Consider the following 22,503-nt stretch of genomic DNA (forward strand, 5'->3'; position numbering starts at 1 on the left):
CTGGACGCACATTGGTTCTTCTCTGTGACAGAGAGATTACAAAAGGAAAAATAAAATATAGACTGAAATATAGTTCAGAAAAAAATTAAGAAAGTGAAGTAACCTCTCTAATCCTATATCGCTGTGATATTCAGCGAGAGAGAGAAGATGAATATGTGCTATTTGGCTGGCCAGGAGACATTCCTGACCAGTCAAATAGTGTTGAATAATGGGGGGACGGTCCCATTTTATGCCAGGAAAAATAGTGCATATAAGCTATTTCTCGCTGTCTTTCTGAATCCAGTAGTTTGAAAGAAAACCCGCCATTTATCTTAATGATCAACTGAAGCCATTCCAGTAAATTCAGTAAACATTTGTTGAAGTGAAAACAGAAGTGTGTCGAATGGTAGGTGTGTCTAATGGTAATGAAAGAAACTTAAAATATTATACTCCCAGAGCCAAATATTTGATGATGCTAAAAGTTTATTGAGGCATAACTCTAGACAAGATGAAAATATCAAGCATAGAAAACATGGCAGTCCTCCCCTCCCCCCTCCAAAAGTCAAATCCTAATAATTACATAAACAGACATGAACAAATTTTTTAGTTTCTATAAATAGAAGTTTGGTTGTCTAGACATGACCTCATATTATCATTTTTAGGTTTATCACTATTAACAAAGTCCTTCATTTTAAGTATGTAAACAGTCTGACCGAGATCTGCTTATTGTTACCAATCATTCTTACATTTTGTAAACAGAGTATGCCACAGCAGTTTTTCACTGTACATGAAACCACTTCCATCCCCCCCAACCCCCCTAAAGAAACTCTAACACGAGTAAAATATAGTCTTCAATCTGGAAGCTATCAAATATTATCTGCAAAATAGAAGGCAAAGTCTGTGGAATTGTTATGTCTCTTTGAACAGAGTATACGCCTAAAATCTGGCCACAGTGCTAACACCCAGGTACGGGCTGCGCTTCAAGGGAATTGTTGGCTGTCAATTTCCGGGAGTGACTTGGCGAGACCAGGGGAAAGGAAATTTCAGAGACACAGGTGCAGATCTGTGTTGTTTGAAATGACAGTCCCCCCATATTGAACAAAATGTTACGTCCCCAGCCCTCGAAGGGGGGGCTGAGACCAATCCAAAGTTTGCATTTGACCACAATCGATTTGCTGGTTAATGTTTTATTTGCCCAGTTCCTCTCATCTCCACAGACAGCGAGTCCATTTCAAATATCTTACAACTATCGTAATAGCAGAAGCTGAACTATGAGCAGGAAGCATAGACATTTTTAGCAAATGTACAAAATATTTTGGTCATCCAGCTACGATTCTAATTACTTTCTGATCCATCTCGAGGATCTTCTTCTCCTTGTCGCTTCTTGCGGGTTTGACTGCCGAGTGCCTTCGTCCGGGACACACGCAGTGTCTTTACAGCCACACTCGTCCACGGAAATGTAGGAGTATCCAACGCTGCTTCCATCTGGACAGCTCAGCTGCACCTCTTTCTTGCTAACCTTCAGCTCCTGGCAACAAGTGCATTTGTGCTCCATCTCGTTTGTTTTATTTGAATACCTTATAGAACAAAAATGGAAAGAAAAAAATGTTTAAAAATTGCTTTCAGAATAATTAGAAAATGTCTTCTGTCTCTCAACATTGTAGGGTAGCGATGTCGACTTTATTTTCTGATAGGTTTTCTTTTACGATAGTCCAGTGTAAAGAGCAATTCCATCAGATTCTGAGAACAGACTCAACTCGGTGCTCCTCACAACCTTTGTAGAACCTTGACTAACTTAGGGCTCTTTTACTAAGACCCCTTTTAATCAAGCTGCGGTGAAGCGTTTCAGCGCAGGCCAGTGAGGTAAATGCTCCGACACTCATAGCCTGCACTAAAACACTCCACTGTGGCTTGATTAAAGGGGGGGATAAGAGCAGTAAACTCTGGTCCTAACGTGTTTTAATGCAGGAATTTCCCATGTTCTAAGCCCTGATTTAATGCTACATTGTTCTATCTAGGCCATTTTTTTTTTTACTTGCAGGATGCATGCTAATGTTATTTGCTCCCATGTTAAGTCTGTGTAATCCAACTAGTGCATACTATCATAACTAGAGCAGTAGATTTAACACATTAATAACGTGATTAAACTTTTAACGGCATAAACATTTTTTAATGCAATTGTCTCTCCTCCCCCTGTGCCCATCCAGCACTGCTTTCTCCCCACTACCCCACTCGAAAAGCTCGCTCCTGCTGACCACGAAATCGGCAGGAGGGGGTTCAGCGTGGGATACGCCACTGGACCACCAGGGAAAAGGTACGTGACGGAGGGAGGCAGGGAGGAAGGGGGGAATTGTTAGTATCGGTCGATCGGGATCCCTCCTGTCCCGGCCTAACGGCAGGCCTGCAGCAAGTCCGGGAGGTTGTCGGTTGGTCACTGGGTGATGACCCAAATAAAGGATGAGACCTCCATTTTGGGACCATTTTTTTGGCCCCCAAATCTTGCCCTGAGAATACCCACAAAATGGCTGATTCGAGCTTAGGCACATGGCCAGATTCTACTGTATAAACGGTGCTGTTATCGGTGGCTGCCCAAGAAAAGGCCACCAATCGCATGTCAATAACGCAACAGCACTGTTTATAGAATCACAGTTATTTTTTTTTTTTAAAGGCCAGGGTTTTTAAAGCCTACATTTAGGGTGCTTATCTTGTGGCTACAGAGGTGCCTAAGGATGCCTTGGGCCTCTTCTGGCATCTACGCTTACAGTGGCTTTTGGCACCGCAAGACACCTTTGTTTGTTTTTAAAAAAAAGGCGTTTTGATTGGTTAAGTTAGGAGGTGATAGGACACCTCTCATCACCTAACTTAATGTGCCGTTTACTGAATCAGGGCCTAACTGGGCATTTCCAGTAGCACCGCCCGGTTAAGTACTGCTGAATATACATGGTTAGTCCCAGAAAAGTGATTTAAATGTATACCGCACCCTACCCCATCTCTCTGCTATGGGTTCAGTGCTCTTGCCCTGCTGCCACTTACGTGGAAGAACTTTTACAGATTCCTTCACAATAGGCCAAATCAACTGTAATCTCACATCCACCATGCATCAGAACTGTGGATGATTTCTCAACCTTGCAAGATACTTGTTGAGCTGTGGCAGACAGAAAAACATTGGAAAATGCATGACTACATTTCAAATTGCCCATCTGCATAGTAAAACATCAATCATATATTTTGTTTGCATTTGGCTTAGTGTAGAGCAGTAGTTTTACTCACGTTTGCATTGCTCACAGCACCCATCTTCGCTCATTACAATGGTTCCCTTTAAAGAAATGAAGACGAAGGTGAATGGAAGCTAAACATGTGAAACACAGAGGCCTGAACGTATCTACAGTAGAAAGAATGAATGATAGGATGTGGCCTAGTTTGAAGCAGAACTGGTGGGAACTATTGGCTGAAAGGAAAGGTGGTGGTAACCACTCTAGACCCAGTAAAGCATCAACTGCTGGAGGAGTTGCCGTATACTGAGAGATTAGAGAAACTGGGCCTCTTCTCCCTTGTAAAGAGGAGACTGAAGGGGACATGATCGAAACATTCAAGATATTGAAGGGAATTGACTTCGTAGAGAAAGAGATATTGTTCAACCTCTCCAAGGTGGAGAGAACAAGAGGGCACTCGCTAAAGTTAAAAGGGGATAGATTCCGTAAAAACGTAAGGAAGTTCTTCTTCACCCAGAGAGTGGTAGAAAACTGGAACGCTCTTCCAGAGGCTGTTATAGGGGAAAACACCCTCCAGGGATTCAAGACAAAGTTAGACAAGTTTCTGATGAACCAGAACGTACGCAGGTAAGGCTAGACTCAGCTGAGGGCCGCCGCATGAGCGGACTTGCTGGGCGCGATGGACCACTGGTCTGACCCAGCAGCAGCAATTCTTATGTTCTTAACATGCTTCTACAGCCCATAAAACCAGTTTTAAAACAGAAAGAACTAGAGAAACAAGGGGGTCAATTTACACTGCCATTTGTTTTCATACATATATTCAGTGATGATATACATATAGGCAGGTGCATTGACTAGACATTGGCCCAGATTCTATAAATGGTGCCTAAAAGACAGGCGCCAAGCAATGCAGCGCATAGCGGCTGTCAATCTTGAGTTAGGCGCTGTTTATAGAATCGGGCCTAGCAGTGCCTAAATTGGACTTAGGTAGCAGTAGGTGTGAAAACCTTAGGCACCCCCTATTCATGTTAGGGTTTTCTTGACCTAAATAGGGAAAGGGATTGGGACTTGTATACCGCCTTTTTCTAGTTTTACAACCACATTCAAAGTGATTTACATCTGTCCCAGTGGGCTCACAATCTATCTAATGTAGCTAGGGCAATGGGGGAATTATGTGACTTGCCCAGGGTCACAAGGAGCAGCAGGGGTTTGAACCCAGAACCTCAGGGTGCAGAGGCTGTAGCTTTAACCACTTCACCACTCTAGAAATCAAAATGTAGCAAAAGTGAGCCAAGTATAGGACAGTGAAGCCTGACATCACTGATGAGGTTGGCTCTTAGGCATTGGTGGAATGAGGCATTATGATGTCACAATACCAGCTCTGGTTATCAGAAGCTGAAACTTTTCACACTATTCATTTATTCAATTTTTACATTGTTCACCCAGCTCAAAATGGTTTAGATGAACTTATTCAGGTCCTCAAACATTTTCCCCTGTCTGTCATGGTGGGCTCACAATCTATCTGATGTACCTTGGGCAGTGAAGGATTAAGCAACTTGCCCAGGGTCACAGGGAGCAACACAGGGTTTGAACCCACCAACTCAGGGTGCTGAGGCTGTAGCTTCAACCACTGTGCCACACTCTCCTCTGATGCCTAAATCCAATTTTTGGCACCTACTGGCAAAACACACCCAAAATCTGCCCTTAACCACCCCTACTTTCTGGTAGGTGTCTCGGAAATTGTAGATGACTACCATCTAATTTAATTGGTTTTTAATTGCAATTTTCAATTAATGGAAATAATTAAGCCTAATTGAATAATTAAGTCAGGCACCTAGATCGTCTATGTGTTTCTAGAATCTGGGCCATTGTGCAGTGATCACCACTGCTTCTACCATTTAGGCCTAATTAAAGCATCTACAGGCCAATATTCAATCAGGGTAGTCAGAATTTCTCTTTTAAATGCTGGCTTAATTAAAGCTAGATATTCAAATTTGATATCTCGGTAATAACCAGTGCTGAAAATCTGGATTCTGTGTTGACTGCCAGTGCCATCTGGGCACGTCGTCAGTGGCTACCTGGATAAACACAGGACAGCTTTTTAATGTCTTTATCTCATCACTTATCTGGTTAGCAACCGGAGTGTCACCTCTGAACAGTTAACTGTCAACTCTGCCCATGGACCGTGCCAGCACTATGGTCCTGATTCAGAAAAAAATGCATGTCTAGATGGTAGCTCTTCACTGGCACAAGCAGCAGCTCCAACCTGCTGCTTGCGCCGGCCTCAGCTCTCCCTCTGATGTCACTTCCTGGTCATGGGACCAGGAAGTGACATCAGAAGGAGAGCTAAGGTCTACATGGGCAGCAAGTTAGAAATGCTGCTCGTTGAAGAGGTATGAGGGAAGGGGCACACACACGATGGGGAAGGAGCAGGGGATGGAGAAGAGGGCAGGGGATGGCACCAACCCAGGCACCTGCCACCCTTGCTAAGCCACTGACTTACTGTATTCAGTCAGTTGCTCTTGTAAATGGTGGTCCTGTCCATGCTCCTCCCCTGCGAATGCTCCCTTCCAAAATGAGTTGCACATGTTCATTTCTAGAATAACATTGAGCATTCAGCTAGCACCTAAATGTATATTTACCCAAATAAGTGCTACTGTTCTATAAATTTATGCATGCAATCGATGCATAAATGTAGGCACCAAGTTGTACAATGAAAATTTATGGATAGCAGCTCTTCATTGGCTAACTGGAAACCAGTAAGGTCTGCATTCAGTAAACGGTACGGAAAAATTTGGGTGCTCAATAGAGAATGACACGGGGACAAATTTGTCCCGGTCCCTGTGGGATCTCAATATCCTTGTCCAGTCCCTGCGAGTTCTGCCCTTGTCCCATTCCTGCAAGCTCTACCTTAACCACACAAGCCTCGAACATTTATGATTTTAAAGTGTTCGAGGCTTGTACAGATGAGGACACAGATTGCAGGAACAGAGGAAGATCAGGGACAGAGCTCACGGGGGTGGGGCAGGGATGGAGAGAGCCACAAGGGGATGGGGAGAATTTGTCCCCGTGATTGCTGAACAGTATTCACGGAGAACCAGCTTTTGATCCGTACTTCTTTGGGAGATGCCCCCTGAGGTTGCCCCTGACAAAGGACACGAAACGGGGCTCTGTAGGGCAATCAGCTGGAACCCCGCATGAAAAACAAAACAGCGGTTTGCAGATAAGTTTCTGTTTTTCAGCCATTTTACTAAGGGTTTAAAATTCACCAGGCTTTATACTTCTCGGGAGCTTTTCACCAATGGCATTTAAAAGCATTGTTGAATTGTTGGTTTATTTATTTGAATTCTATTTAAATTTAATTCTCCACATTATATAGACACCAGGGTTTTGGGCGATTGATAACAATTTTTGCATTTACTTATAGTTTAAAGAGAAAAAATAAAAAAAGAAGTTTAAAAAAAATTTTTGCACTACGAATTATATATGTTTAATTTAGCCCACAGAGTGTTTTAAAATGATGTGAGTGCGTAATGTCTGCCAAGCACATTGGTGCATTTGGCGGTGTTGAACCCTGGTGAACTCGGACAAAACCTTTCACACCAGTTCCCACTTACTGATGTAACATTCAAACAAACACTTAGCATAAGGGGTTCAGTTAGCCCGAAACCCTTCAGGTGTCTGGAGAATAGAGAGCTGGTCTGGTTTTTGTAGTAGAACAGTATTCTATAAGAGGGGTTGTGGGATTGGTGCCTTTTATGGGTGCTATACCAACTGAAACCAGGTGTAATTCCTAACGTGCAGGTTGGGTGCGGCTCTGCACTATTCTATAACACTGCGTGCATTTTAAGGGAATACCTACATTACCTGCCCAAGATACATGGAGTAGTGATGGGAGTTGAACCTGGTTGTCACCCACTGCTCTAACCTTTGGCCACGCCTTAATTTTGAAAAAGGTAATCCTCTAATAAAGACCGTCTATATTTTCTACCTAAAGTATTGCGGTAATGAAAAAATGCAATTGTAGACGAAATGAACTTACCAACTCGCAGTCCTTGGGTTCAATGGTGGGACATACTCTCTTCTCTTCCACCACAACAAACTGGCCTTCAACTTTTTCACATGTGTAGTGGCTGCAGTTTGTATCTGAGCTATGCCACCTATCTCCAGGCTAAGAGTAAGATTGAATCACTTTGTAAAAACATGGAATTAAGTACACACAATGACAGAAATACTTTAAATCTACCCTTGGTTTCCTCTTATAGGCCCAGCGCGGTCACAGATGTCACACCAGAGCCTGAAACATTGCGGTCAACTCTTTGGCTTCTTCATTAATCAATGTTGCTTTTCAAGGATGATACAGTTTTCCAAAACCTACAGATAATATGTTTTTATTTCTTTAATTGGTCCCTGCTATACTGCAATTCCTATGGTCAAAGTGGCGTACAATCGAAAATCAAACAGTTAGAAGAGAGCTCCATTATTTATGTTTACAGATAGAATAGCGCACAGTCAGCAAGCACTTGTTCAAGAGGGAAGGATTTCACGCTCTCCCCACTGCAGGGGCCCAACAGGTCTAGAAGAATTACTTAAAGGCCAGCTCAAAAAATTATGCCTTGAGGCAGGTGGACTGCTCCAGGCGCTGTCTTGGTAGGAGTGCCGACACCGCTCCACTCCTCCTTTCCCCGCCCCCATACCTCTTTAAAATCATCACTAGTGTGAACAACTGCTCTAGCCTGCTGCTTGTACCAGCCTGGCTCCCTCTGAAATCACTTCTGGGGCGCGAGGATAGGAAGTGCCATCAGGGGGAAAGCCAGCGCGAAAATTAAAAAAAGTATGGGGGTGGGAATGGAGGGCACAAGTGTGGCATGGGGACATGGAAGGAGCGGGGGGGGGGGGGGGTGGAGAGGAAGGCATGGGGGGCACCACCACCCCAAGTACCTCCTACACTTGCTTCACCACTGCCTTGAGGGCCTTCTTAAAGTTGGGAAGGATTGGCAGACATTTAATGGATTGGGGTAGGGTATTCCAAAGTTTTGGTGCAATAAAATGCCTGGTGGCCTTACAGTAAGCTTTGGAGGGGGCGGAAAGCTAAACAATTGAACCCTTTTATACTCATAAGGCAAAGTCAGGTCATCTGGGTCCTACAGCCTTCAAAATGGAGCTGTTCCAAGTGTTGGGAACAATGGCAGCTACTCTGGGTGTCAAGGCAGCGCAAAGGGTACTACATCACTCTTGAGTCTGTGAGTCAAAGGTCACACGACTATGAAAGGGAAGGGAGGATGCACCAATAGTTCTAGATCATTTTTTGATACCATATTCTCCAGCCAGGACACTTAGATCAACGGACCAGAAGATCTACAATTTTTCCAGTCAAAGCACCCCAGCTTTGGAACAATTTACCAATCATTAGAAAAATGTAAAAGCACATTAAAATGTCACCTGTACAAAGACGCATTTGAGTCATAGATAGGATAATTCATCTATCAGTAATCCCTAATTTTAACCAGACCTTATGTATAGGTCACAATCTCCCCTATCCTTTTTTTTAGGCTTAGCCATATTTTTTAAACATTCTTCATCACCCTCCTGATGTTGGTTTTTCCCTAAATATACTCTTACTTTCTTCAAAGATTGTAGTTCACCCCTCTTCCCTTTTGTATCGCTACTTACATTGTATGTTTATTTGTAGAAATTGTTTCATTTTCGTCTCCTAATTTTAAATTGTCATACGCATTGAAGTATTTGATACTGTGTGTACAACAAACATTTAATAGACTTGAAACTTGGGACACTGTTTTGTCCATGATTGCCCTATTTGAAAATATTCCTCAGCATTAGCTCCCACATCTAAATGTGTACAAGTTTATTGAGAAAGTATCTCTGACCTGTTCAACGAAGCCCATTTGTAGGGTTACCAGATTTTCCGTCTGGAAAATCCAGACCCCCTACACCAGGGGTGGGCAATTCCGGTCCTCGAGGGCTGCAATCCAGTTGAGTTTTCAGGATTTCCCCAATGAATACACATTAGATCTATTTGCATGCACTGCTTTCAATGCACTCCCCCAGGCCCGCCCAGGCCCACCCACCCAGGCCCAGTCACTCCCCAGTTCCACCCTGTCATGCCCTCGATCCCACCCCCAATCCTGTCCCAGCCTGGCCTCCAATCCCGCCGCTGCCTGTTCTCATCAGGCAGCACATCCGCAGATGAGACTCAATGACATCGCGTTCATGCGCTCCTGCATGTAGGAGAGCTTTCAAAACCCGGACAAAGTGTTGGGTTTTGAAAAGCCGTCCGGCCCGGATATGTCCTCAAAATGAGGACATTTCTGAGGAAATCCAGACGTCTGGTAACCTACCCATTTGTATAATGCTGAAGTCCAAATTCCTTGTACCACAGGCAGAGGACACTGAATGTAAAATGTTCTATGACTAGAAACTTGGAGCTGAACACCCAAAGTCAAAAGTACCTTAATTACTTGAGTGGTGTTATCCTTCAGTTTCATCACGCATGCCTCCTGAACACATTCTCCGCAGCACTCACCAGTTTTCATCTGGTACACAAAGCCCTATGGTTTAAAATGGGGAAGTGGAGAGAAAAAAAAGGATAATATGACTAGATTCCATATTTTGCCTCTCTCCCTCTGTCTGTGCACATAAGAGGTCAGAAGTAGTTTTTAAGAAATGTTCAGTGTTATTAGACATACTGTATAATACCACAGTGTTTCTCAACTCGGTCCTGGAGTACCAACCTTGCCAGTCAGGTTTTCAAGATATCCACAATTAATATGCATGTAAGAAATTTGCATACACTGCCTCCATTATATACAAATTAGGAAGCTATAAAATCAGAGAAAAATGGTTGGAGTGACATGCGTGTATAATTCTAATAGTGGTGTTCTGAATCAGTTGAAGACGGAACTTGACATCATTCAAAAGGGAATTACAATCATTAGGGTTGCTTGAGACAAAAGCATGTATCAAGATATGAAGAACACGAGGTTCTCGGACCTATAAAGTAGTTGTAAAACAGTTTAGTTTTTTCTGTTGCTGGACGGCAGGAAGCATGCGTGTGGTGTGTGCGAGCAGGCACGGATGACACATCAGCATCAATAAGACTCCATGTAGATATAGAACCACCACGAAAGCTGGTGTGTAGTGCAGGCTTCTGATGCTGAGAGCTGCAGTGCCATGTATGTAAAATCCTGACCCTTAGACCCGCCCCCTCAGCCTACTCGTCTCGGTCGGGAGAGCATCCACGCGATTTGCTTTTCAAAACCTAAAGTGTCGAGTTTTGAAAAGCTGCCCAGACATGGCCTCTAAAAAGAGGACATGTCCGAGTAAATCCAGACATCTGATAACCCTACATGTGAGCAGATGAGCCAAGGAAGAGGGAGCAGACAGGAAGACATAGAAACAGAGAAACATGATGGCAGATAAAGGCCAAATGGCCCATCCGCAGCATCCACAATCTCCTCCTCTCCCTAATAGATCCCACGTGCCTGTCCCAAGCTTTCTTGAATTCAGGCACAGTCTTTGTCTCCACCACCTTTACCAGGAGACTATTCCATGCATTACCGCCCTTTCTGTGTTGATGGGAATGGAGGGGAGGGAAAGAAAACAGAGCATGCTGGGAACAGAATAAGAAAGTCTGTGGAGAAGGGAAAGGAAGAGAGAAAGCGTTTCCAGGGCGGAGGACAAAGTGCCTAGGTCAGAGTGAGGGAACAAATACTGGCACTTACACCTGCTAATTGAGCCATCTTTCGAAATTTAAAAAGAGACTTACCAGTGGGCAAGCTGTCTGACAAGTGATGGGCTTACACTTGACAAGATTAAGTTTCGTTTCTGGATCCATTTCATAAGTACAGTGACACTCCTCACAGCTGTCTTTGGTGGTCGGAATAGACATTCCAGGCTAGAGAAATCAGGGAAATGACATATATATTGAGTAAAACTGTGCTCCATCTTCCAATATTATAACAACAAATCTAATGCAGAGACTAGAGAACAATCTGAGCAAAGCCAGAGAAGAGACCAGGTGAGATAGAGAATTATGGAAGAGAATGCGCAAAGTCCGAGAACAGGACAAAGTAAAGCACAATAACCACACGGCTTCGTATTCCCTGTGTAACTTCCACTTTGTATGTTGTGGTGCTCGATGTGAGATGAATGAATGTTTTAGGGTTAATTTATAAAGTTCACAGCCGACCACCGGCATAGCACAGTGCATAATACAAATCGAATGGATGAGGAGAATTTGTGCAAAAGTCATGAAAAAAAATAACAAATATATATAAAAGCAGCACAAAATATTGTTATGAAAAATGATTGGCAAATAGCGAAGATTTCAAAAATTAGCACATGAAAATCGCAGTCTTCATGTTTCGAACAGCTGTGCACTGAATATCAAGGTTTAATTGCAGTGGTGGTGATTAGTGACTGCCTCTGACTAAGTATTGACTCGGATAATTTTAGAAACCATTTTCATCCCTCAAACATTATATTTAGGCACGTAAATGGGCTCTTTTAAAACTGGGTTGCACCTAAAAGAACAGGCCAGCGCATACTTTTCCAGTAGGTGCACTCAGAGGAGGATTAGGGCGAAGCATGGGCGGAGCCAAATTTGTGAACTCTCGAGCAGGCATGCGTCTGCAAATAAAGAAGAAGCCCGAGGCGAATAGCAAAGGGCTAGCACAAAGTGTGTGTGTGGGGGGGAGCTCTGGGGGACCAGGACAGGACAGGAGAAAAAGGGGCTAGTCGGGGATAGGTGGGGGAGGAGCAGTGGGAGCTTTAAAATAGGTGGCCTCTCTGCTACTCGTCAATAGACAGAGCCATTAGTACGATCATCAGGGCCGGGCCGGACACTCACCCTGCAATAGCAAACATAGAGTCTGCCTTCAGGTTACTTCCAGTTCATCCAGACTCATTCGGGTTGCTAGGCTTTACGTTTGAAAGGGCGATTTACTACAATAAGTGCCTCCCCATGGGATGCCCCATATTATGTAGGTACTTCGAAATGTGCAGCACATTCATGCACTGGGTGGTGGAACAGATATTGGGGTATCAAGCTGTGGTGCATTATCTGAATGATTTCCTATTCATTGGGAAATTGCATCAACAGTGTAACGAGGCCTTAGGGGTTTTTACGCCTTTTGGCATCCTGTTGGTCCCTCTCAGTGCCTATCATTTCTAGGAATACAACTGGATGTGGTGAACAGAGTATCTTGCCTTCCGCAGGACAAGCTAGATACGCTGAGAGCAGAGATACGAAGTGTGGTGGGGAAGAAAAAATTACATTGAAGCAATTCCAATCTCTACTAGGGCGTTTGGCCTTTACTTCGAGGATTATTCCCATGGGTAGAATATTTTCACATAGCATGGCCTTAGCAATGGTGGGAGTAAAGAAGAGTCATCACTATATAAGGGTCACCACACCAATGAGAGCTGATTTGCGGGTATGGTGTGCTTTTCTCCGGACTTTTAATGGGTTAGCATTCTAGCAGAGGCATTCGGCAACAAACAAAGAGTTACAGTTGTTCACGGATGCGTTTACTTTCAGGGTGCTTGGTGTGCCGAGTGCTGGCCCGCTTTCTGGCACGATACCAGTATCACTAGGGATATTACCTTTTTAGAACTATTCCCAATATTGATTGTATTGGCTTTATGGGCCTCACAACTACTTGGCCATCACATATTATTCAGAACTGATAACATGGCGGTAGTTGACGTAGTGAACCGACTACATGCTAAAACACAAGGGGTGGTTTGTTGATGCCAAGGGCCGCAGCATGAGGTTGTTCAGGTTGGGTAACTTGCGGCAAGTGAGGTGTCACTGCCGCGAGTTATGGCAGGGGTAGTGCTTAATGAAAGGGGGGGAACATTTGGTAAGGGAATAGGATTGTGCCGCTCTAAAGTGAGGGCTCTTACCCCTCGATGGCTGAGAGATCCCTCTTGGATGGAGGGGCAAGCAGAGGTTTGGCCATTGCTACCCCCAATCACTTGAACGGCGATTGGGGGGGTGGACAAGCAACAGGGCTCAGGAGGCTTGGATGGCAGCTCGGGCCAAGCAGTGATGAACAGACCCCAGCTTGGCCCCCGCTTGTTATGATGGTATGCACCTCTGGGGGATGGGGAGATGAGGATGTTAGAAGTTAGAATAAATTGAAGTACTGTATTGTATTTGGCAGATTACTGTTAGTTGAGCATTGTTAGTCATAGTCAGAATTATTGAATTTGGTTCTTGATATAATGTTGGATTGTGTTGTAACCATGCTGCGGTCATAAATAAACTTCCTTAGCGGAATTTAACCATGGTCTCTGACTTGCGGGGGGAGGGGGGAGGGAAGGATAGATATCGGGAACCTTAGTGAGGCCTCCCCATCTTTGAGCTCCATCCCTGAAATCCCTCTACTCCTGCCACACTTTAGAGCAAATACGGTCAAAATTTCAGAGTAGAAACAAGGAGGGACTAAAATAGCTATACTAAGGGCTCCTTTTACTAAGCCACGTTAGGGCTTTAACATGTGGAATAGCGCATGCTACATTGTCCTGCGCTAGACCTTAACACCAGCATTGACCTGGCATTAGTTCTAGAAGCGTAGCGCACGGTAATGTTCTGCACGCGCTAAAAACGCACCTTAGCAAAAGGAACCCTAAAAGTTAAAAGAGAAAATAAAAGAAAGTGGGATAAAAAAAAAAACCTCTGTATCCAGATAAAACTTGATTGTAGCTGTCCAACTATTCTCAAATACAGATGATCGTGAATGATGTCAACAGGACCCACCACAGTCTGTGTTATAGCAATACACTTCTCCCTCGGTATTCACGGGGGATAGGGGCAGAGCCGGACCGCGAAGTGTGAAAAACGGCTCTGACCCACTCCCGCCTCCCTCCCGCCTTCTCCCCCGGCATCCCGGCCTTACCTGGTGGTCTAGCGGGCTATCGGAGCAGGAGCGAGCTTCCTACGCTCCTGCCCCATGCAGATCGCCAATAGGAAATGACTGCCGTGAGTTCCTGTAGTCTCTCGAGACTACGATGGCAGCTAGACCACCTAGTAAGGAGTAATCTATAGCGCTACTAGACATTTTAAGTCCTGTAGGGAGGCGGGAAGGCCCTAAACTATGCTTTCCCCCCCCCCAAAAAAAAAAAAATATTGCAGATAATTGAAACCGTAAATCCCAAAACTGTGAATAGGGAGGGAGAAGTGTATATGCCTTCTTTGGGAGTTCAGTCTTCCAAACATCACATTAACTATATTTGAGACAATATACAATTCTACTATGTATAGCATAGCAAGTAGACAGCACGTGGAGACATGGATGCCCAATACCAGAAAGCTCAAAATTTCAGCATTCCATAGGCAAGTAGACTTAATCAATGCATGTGGTCAGCACCCGTTGCCAGCCACATAAGTCCTTCTGAGATGGCAGCCATGAGGCAAGGAGCATACTGTACAAGGGCAGAGAGGTTCTCCTTAAGAAAATACAGAAAGGGGAACGCAACAAGGGAAATGCCCTGAGAAGATAAAGAATCAAAGATTCTGAACGAAGCATTCTGTTTCATATTGATAGCCTTACCTGGTACACTGTTCTGTTGACAACACAGACATTATCGGGTTCTGTTGGAAGGAAAATAAAATAATATATAGACTTAAGAACAGCCATACTGGGTCAGTCCAATGGTCCATCAAGCCCAGTCTCTTGTTTCAAACAGTGGCCAATCCAGGTCACAAGTACCAGGCAGAAACCCCAAATAGTAACAACATTCCATGCTACTGATTCAGGGCAAACAATGTTTTCCCCCATGTCTGACTCAATATCAGACGATGGACTTTTCCTCTGGGAACTTGTCCAAACCATTCTTAAAACCAGCTACACCAACCACTATTACCACATCCTCTGGCAATGAGTTCCAGAGCTTAACTACTCTTTGAGTGAAAAGATATTTTCTCCTATTTGTTTAAAAAGTATTCCCATGTCGTTTTATTGCGTGAACCCCATTTTTTTTTGCAGCAGAGACCTTCGCAATGGTAATAAAATACAGCATACCGCAGACATAGATGGGCACTATGAGGGTGGTTTGAAAAGTCTGGTAAAACGCAAGTTAAACAAAGTAGTCTCCATCAAGTCCAGCTATTTTTCCTACGATACGATAAACATTGGAACATCGCTTGACTAACAGCCTGTTTTACAAAGCTGGGTGGCAACAGCCCCGAAGCCCTTTGGGGCCTTTGGGGCTTTGTAAAACAGGCTGTAAGTGTTGATGGAGACCACATTGTTTAACTTGCTTTTATTTTAACCAAACTTTTAAATCACCCTCATATTTGCATGAGCAATTAGTGAAGCCAGAAATGTAAAAAGCTGAGATAATAAATAATAAAATGATACAACTGTTCAGAATCAATGAGAAGGTAAAAGCCATAATATGTCATCACGTTTTATTACATTACAGTAGAGATTTCTATTCTGCCGTTGCCTTGCGGTTCAAGGCGGATTACAAAAGAATTACAAAAAAAACGTATTACAAGAAGAAGATATCTGGTCATTTCTAGAGGAGATAAAGAGTGGATGAGATTGCTTTGGGAAAGTGGGAAGGAGCTAGCGGTATTAAGTCTTTTGCATATTCAAAGCGTTCCTTGATCTTTCATGGATAGATTCAGAACTTACCACAGGTATAAGTAGTACAACAGGCCCCGTCAGCAATGGCCGATGTTAGTTTGTAACCTGGATCGCATTGTTTGACAGTATTGTTGCAAAGTCTGGGGTTACATTCTGTGCGTGAATAAAAAGGAAGAGGTTAGAGAGAGGGCAGCGCGTTCACGCAAGTTTAACTTGGGAAGTTCAATTTTAGCTTTATTCATTAGCTACTTAAAATGGATCTGGATCCCAATCTAGGAGAAACCATTCGTACCTAAAAATATGAAACTAGAAACACCCTAGTCCCCTACCCCGAGGGGGTGGGTGGGTAGGGGGGCTATGCTCAGGTTGGGAACTGGGGGGGGTCCTTGGAAACTGTTTTACTCTGTATTACTGCTTCACATGTTGATGAGGGTTCTTTAGTTCTTCTATTGTGCGCAGAGTTGTGTTGTATTTTGTTGTCTGTGCAAAGCAAAAAAAAAAAAAAACTAGAACCCTCTCCTCATTCAAGTGCACTTCACCAACGATGGTACCTAAGGACAATACCGGGCGGACTTCTAGAGCCCCAGAGGTGTCAAAGAAAGACAATTTATTCATGAATTAATAATGTGTGTGACTGTCGGGCAGACTTGATAGACCATTCAGGTCTTTATCTGCCTTCATTTACTATGTTAACAGAAGAGAAAATATGGGAGATCCTAGATCATAAAAATGTTGATATCAAGTACCATATGAAATAATGTAGGTCATAGTAAATATCTTCTTTTAGTAATAGAATATCCCAAAGGATCACCATTCAAGTAAAAATCACTAATCCAGATCAAAAAATCATTTATAAAGAAATCTTTAAAAGAAATCTTCAATCCAATCCAATCTTTCAGTTTATATACCGGACAACAGAGGCTCGACTCGGTTTACACAATATGAGGTTGTAATAGTTTCTTCAAATAGAATTACTTAAGTAACAATTCTTTTGAAAGAGAAAAGTCTTCAGTTATTTTCTAAAGGCATAAAGAGAAAAAGTAGATCTAATCTCAACTAGTAGTTCCTTCCAAATATTGATTTGTTCACTAATCACATCAAAAGTTCTTAACTAGCACCAAAAGGTATGGAAAACCTTTCATAAGCTGAAAGATTGGAGAAACTGGGACTCTTTTCCCTGGAGAAGCGGAGACTTAAAGGGGATATGATAGAGACTTACAAGATCATGAAGGGCACAGAGAGAGTAGAGAGGGACAGATTCTTCAAACTTTCAAAAACTACAAGAACGAGAGGGCATTTGGAAAAAATTAAAAAGAGACAGATTCTAGGATGCTAGGAGGTTCTTCTTCACCCAACGGGTGGTGGACACCTGGAATGCGCTTCCAGAGGGCGCGATAGGACAGGGTACGGTATTGGAGTTCACGAAGGGATTGGACAATTTTCTGAAGGAAAAGGGGATAGATAGAAGGGTATAGATAGAGGGTTACTATACAGGTCCTGGACCTGATGGTCTGCAGCATGAGTGGACTGCTGGGCATGATGGACCTCTGGTCTGACCCAGCAGAGGCACTGCTTATGTTCTTATGAAGGAGAGAAGCATCAGAGTTTCGATTGGAAAGGGCTCACGGGGCCTCTTACAGCTCCTGCTATTGCAGAATCCACTTCACCAATCCTCATCAATTATAATCATCTGCTTCTTCCCCCACCCTTCCTATTATAAATAAGCTTTATTCCGAAAAAGTTATTTTAAAATTCCTTTCTGTAAATCTCAAAATAATCATAAATTATGAAAATAATTGAAAATGTTCAAAAATAGTTTATATGAAAAATGTTCTTCAACGATAATAACACCACCAACGTGTAAGGTTTCACTTATCTGGTCCGCAGGGCCCCAGCGCTGTTTACAATTGAAAGATGCCATGCTAAAGTCATCAAACCACACTGTATTCTGTTTATGATTTCAAAAGAACTGGAGGGGAACAATCAATGGGGTAAAAGGGTACTGGGACTTGACACCCTTCTTTTTCTGTGTGGTTACAATCAAAGCAGTTTATATATTGTAGTCAGGTTCTTATTTTGTACATGGAGCAATGAAGTGTTAAGTGATTTGCCCAGAATCTCAAGGAGCTGCAGTGGGACTCGAACGCACAAATGAGGCAGCTGCTCTAACCATGAGGCCACTTCTCCACTCCAGGATGACCCACGGGCATTACAGTTTTATGCAGATACATTGTTGCTCTAATTTTATCCACTTAGGGGTCGATAATCAAAGTGATTTAACTGGCCAGAAATGTTTTCCGGTCGGTTAAATTGCTTGTTCAGGGCTAGTCATTGATATTCAGCGGTATTCAGTCAGTTAGTACCACGAAATATCACTACAGACCATTAAAATGAAAGACAGTTATTTTGTGGGTGGTCCAGGGGAGGAGTCAGCACTTATGCCATTATGAGCTGATATTCAGGATTTAACTGTCTAAGTGAAGCGGCCATATTGGACTGCATAAATCAGCCTTATCTTTATGTATGTCGCTTAGGCAGTTATGTGCTGAAAATCACATTTAACCGTCTAAGAGATAGCTGGCTGCAGACACCTGGATATGGCCTGGCAGTGACGATTTGGGAATAGTGCCAGTGGTGAACACAGAAATTCTCACCACAGCTGGATGAAAACCTACCTCTTAGCTATCTGAATAGTGGCTTGAATATCACTGGTGTCTAGAAAGCGTGGCTGCTCATTCCTGAATCTGGATATTCAGCGGCACCAGCCACCATCCAGATATCGGCAGTTTTTTCACCACTGCAACCAGTGTTTAGAAAAAGCGCTGACTGGATATTGGCCTGACAGAATTTACCCACAATGCTCTGTTTCTTTCTCAGTAAAGGAAATTGGAGGGCACTTACTGCATATAAGCTGTGGACAGCAGTGGTCCTCTGGGGTAAGCTCACTGACAAGTTCAAAGCCTTCGTTTTCACAGTTCTCTTGCTTTTTCTGTTCACATTTGATTGGTACACATATCACAGTGCTCATGTCACACCTACACTCGTCGCAATTGCTCTGCCAAGTTTCTCCAGGCTGTAAAATAAAAGCAGGAAGGTTCTTAATTGAAACAGCAAAATCACATCAGCATTGATTTGAACAGAGTCCTTGACATTTGCAATATATATTAACAAGCAAAAAACAAAAGGAATTGACCCCAAAATATCCACAAAGAAGAAAAGCCAGAGAAAACAAAAAAAACTCTGTGGAGTGACGATGTTCCCAAATGGACTTTATTTGAAAGTATCAAAGTTCCAAAGGTACACTAAAATCATCCACATAAAATAATTCCATCCACATAAAAGTAAATCATCCACTAAGAGCCTTAAAGGACCTAGTCCTCCAGGGATACAGGACCCAACACGGTCCGCGTTTCGACAAAAAGTCTTCTTCAGGGGTCCCTGGGGGTCCTATAAAGGTGAGTGCGTGGGAAACAATTGTGTGGTGAACCGGAAGTGAGACACTGCTTGCATTTGCTCTTATGTGGATGATTTACTTTTATGTGGATGGAATTATTTTATGTGGATGATTTTAGTGTACCTTTGGAACTTTGATACTTTCAAATAAAGTCCATTTGGGAACATCGTCACTCCACAGAGTTTTTTTGGTTTTCTATATATATTAACAAGACCACGTAATGTTGAATACCTTGGCAAATTTAGGTTGAATAGAAATGCCGTATATTAATATTTTTCGTACTGTTATAACATTTTATAAATAAATTTGATTTATAAAATAAGCCTTCAAAGTAGTAATCTTCTAGGCTTGAGAGAAAAAGAAAAGCATTATGATGATTCCAAAACCTTTGCTAAATCTAATTCATTAGATTCCACACCCTCTGCATGCTTGGAAATTTTCTTAGACTACAAATAATAGAAATTGGAAATAGAAATCTTCTGAATAGCACTATTTCCAGCCTCTCGACCAATGCTCCAAGGAGTGGCTGGGTGCATACAATTTTTTTGTCATGTGAGCAACAAGCTCTGAAAACCAACAATTTGTGATCCCAGTTTTAGCAATACATTTCTTTATATAGCACAAAAAAATTGATTTATCCCCCTCTTTTACAAAAGCGATAAAAAGGTGTTCAAACTGGCCAGATCACCATTAGAGCAGGGGTCTCAAAGTCCCTCCTTGAGGGCTGCAATCCAGTCGGGTTTTCAGGATTTCCCCAATGAATATACATGAGATCTATGTGCACGCACTGCTTTTAATGCATATTCACTGGGGAAATCCTGAAAACCCGACTGGATTGCGGCCCTCAAGGAGGGACTTTGAGATCCCTGCATTAGAGGGATATAAGCATGACCTATCCCCACTCCCCCTCCCACCCCCTCAAAATGCAAATGAAACAGTACATTCCTGCCTGTAGGACCACTTGAGAAGTTCTGGGCAGGCCTAGTAGAGCAGACAGCATGTTCCTGGAGTAGTCTAGTGGTGCAGTGGACAGCAGAGAAAAGGACCCAGGCCCATATCCCACTCTAACTACTACACTTATGGTGGGAAATGTGAGCCCACCAAAACCTAATGGATCATTATATAGGTGCCACCTGCAGGCATATTTGCTATTGTTGTAGTGTACAGTTGGTTCCAATAGGTTTTAGATGGGCTTGGGAGGGCTCACCACACAATATTAAGAGGTTATGGTGAGATATGTACCTGTGCCCCACTGCTCTTCTGGGATGTCTGCTTGGCCAGTCTTCAACAATACTGGCCCCTCCTACATCCCAAAAGTAGTAACATGTTCTGCTGTTGTTTTTTCCTCACATCAAATGCTGTAAACCGAGTTGAGAGCTTTATTCTTATAAAGATGACACAGTCTATAAATTTAAGGTTTAGTTTAGTTTTTATGTGTTTTTATCAAAACTGGTTCAGAAAAAATAGATGCATATCTGAAAAAGTCAATTTTCGAAGAAAAACAAGATAGACATTTTGCCATTTTGAAAATGGGCATGGTTGGTGCTGGATTTGTGTGCATCTTTCCGCCAAACGTCCAAACCTGGATTTAGATTCGTATCAAAAATGGCCCTCCACATGTCAGTAAATCAACATAGCTTGTTGTTCAGTCTGAATTCTGTTAGTTTGTTTCTGTTGTTCTTGTCTCCCCTTTCTATTTTTTTAAAATAATGTTTTATTGTAAACCGCTTAGGTTTTAGCCTTGGTTTTATATTTGCGGTATATGAAATAAATTGAACTACAACTTGAATAGCAATATGTAAGAAAAATGACTAAGTACATAAAATTTCTTGTTGAAATTCAAAAAAGTTGCTGAGAAAGTGGCAAAAATCTCTAAGGGGTTACTTTCTTTTGTCTCACCCTGTACTTCTGATCACTAAGAAGATTACATTAATTAGTTGGCAATGTCAGAGGCACAAACACATGAGAGACATAGCAACACCAAAGATGTAATCCCTCTATATTATCACCAAACCTACGCAAAGCTACTCAAAAATGAATGAGCTAATTGTATTACCATTCTTGGTGGTTCAACATTGAAACAACCCTCTGTTGGTGTGGTTGTGGTGGGTGGAATGAAAGTTGATGTTGATGGGCTGGTGGAGGGAATAGTTGAAGATGATACACTGGTTGAAATCACTGTTGGAGCTGGAGAAGATGTCATCTCAGGGGTTGTGCTCGTAAGAGGTGAAGACGTTGCTGGGCAACCACCCTGAAATCTCTCAGGTAGACATGTTTTACCACAAATTGCAAAAAATACACAACCAGCACTGTCTGTCATATTATAAATTGTTTCACCTGTAAGAATATAATAGAAAAAGTAAAACTGACATTCCATGACCAGAAGAACATGAATTCATCAAGAGATAAGATTGATTATAAAGAAAATTAAGGATAAAGAAGGCAAATTATCAAAGTGGGCTACTATTAAGATGGGTTATATAACCAGGGTCTCATTGCCGAAAATGGGACTGCAGAAAAACAGTACAACTTTTACTAAAATAACTCAACAGTAGCCCAAAATCATAACTCCCCACCCCCCATCTCCCAAACCTTTATTTTTTTTATAAAGATTGTCATGTGCTGAAGTATGGGATCATTTTAAATAAAACCTCAGTTTTATAACCCAGTCAGATGATACAAGCTAATGACTCCATATCAAAAGTCCATTTTTCTTTTCAACACCAGGTCTAGAACTGAAGATACCATGGAGGAAGAATTCACAGACCATAAGGTAGGGAATTCTCATCATCATTAACACTGATACCTCCTGTCCAAATTCAGTATCTAAGTTCCAGAGTTCCAGGAGAAGTCAAGTACATTACTCAGAACAACTGATGCAACAATTTAACAAAGGAAAGAGGTAGGATCTACTAGGATAAAAGGAAAATACCTGAAATGAAAATAAAAAAAATAAATAAAAACACAAAAATAAAAAAATGGAGAGAAATCCGCCCCCCCCCCAAAAAAACAAACAAACAAACAAACAAAAGAAAAACCCACAAAAAACTACTGGAACAATCAACACCCACTTTTGATAATTTCATTCTATATGTTCATAATTATTTAATGATAAAAGTCATTACATACGTACCAGGAGAATAAACTGTGTTATTGAAATAACAAAAGCAGGGGCTAGGTGCTTTTGAAGGCGTAACAGTAACCTGTGAAAAAGATAAACATATATTAGCAAAATAGTTGA

The 22,503-nt window shown here is 42.4% G+C and overlaps 1 protein-coding gene across 3 annotated transcripts in view; it reads right to left on the reverse strand.

Annotated features, from left to right (window-relative positions):
• Positions 1–444: 444 nt before the first annotated feature.
• LOC117352118 (mucin-2-like) overlaps positions 445–22,503 on the reverse strand; it is an 85,459-nt gene continuing 63,400 nt past the window's right edge. For all 3 annotated transcript variants that reach the window (XM_033928254.1, XM_033928253.1, XM_033928252.1), the window contains 11 exons: positions 22,396–22,465; positions 21,319–21,599; positions 18,710–18,881; positions 15,857–15,961; positions 14,768–14,808; positions 10,978–11,106; positions 9,662–9,760; positions 7,234–7,362; positions 3,250–3,295; positions 3,013–3,124; positions 445–1,556 (listed from right to left, as the gene is read on the reverse strand). In XM_033928254.1, coding sequence (XP_033784145.1) covers positions 1,319–1,556; positions 3,013–3,124; positions 3,250–3,295; positions 7,234–7,362; positions 9,662–9,760; positions 10,978–11,106; positions 14,768–14,808; positions 15,857–15,961; positions 18,710–18,881; positions 21,319–21,599; positions 22,396–22,465 — 1,422 coding nt within the window. In that variant the 3' untranslated portion in view covers positions 445–1,318. The remainder of the gene's footprint in view (positions 1,557–3,012; positions 3,125–3,249; positions 3,296–7,233; positions 7,363–9,661; positions 9,761–10,977; positions 11,107–14,767; positions 14,809–15,856; positions 15,962–18,709; positions 18,882–21,318; positions 21,600–22,395; positions 22,466–22,503) is intronic.

Source organism: Geotrypetes seraphini, chromosome 19 (genome assembly GCF_902459505.1).
Source record: "Geotrypetes seraphini chromosome 19, aGeoSer1.1, whole genome shotgun sequence".
NCBI classification, from domain to species: domain Eukaryota; kingdom Metazoa; phylum Chordata; class Amphibia; order Gymnophiona; family Dermophiidae; genus Geotrypetes; species Geotrypetes seraphini.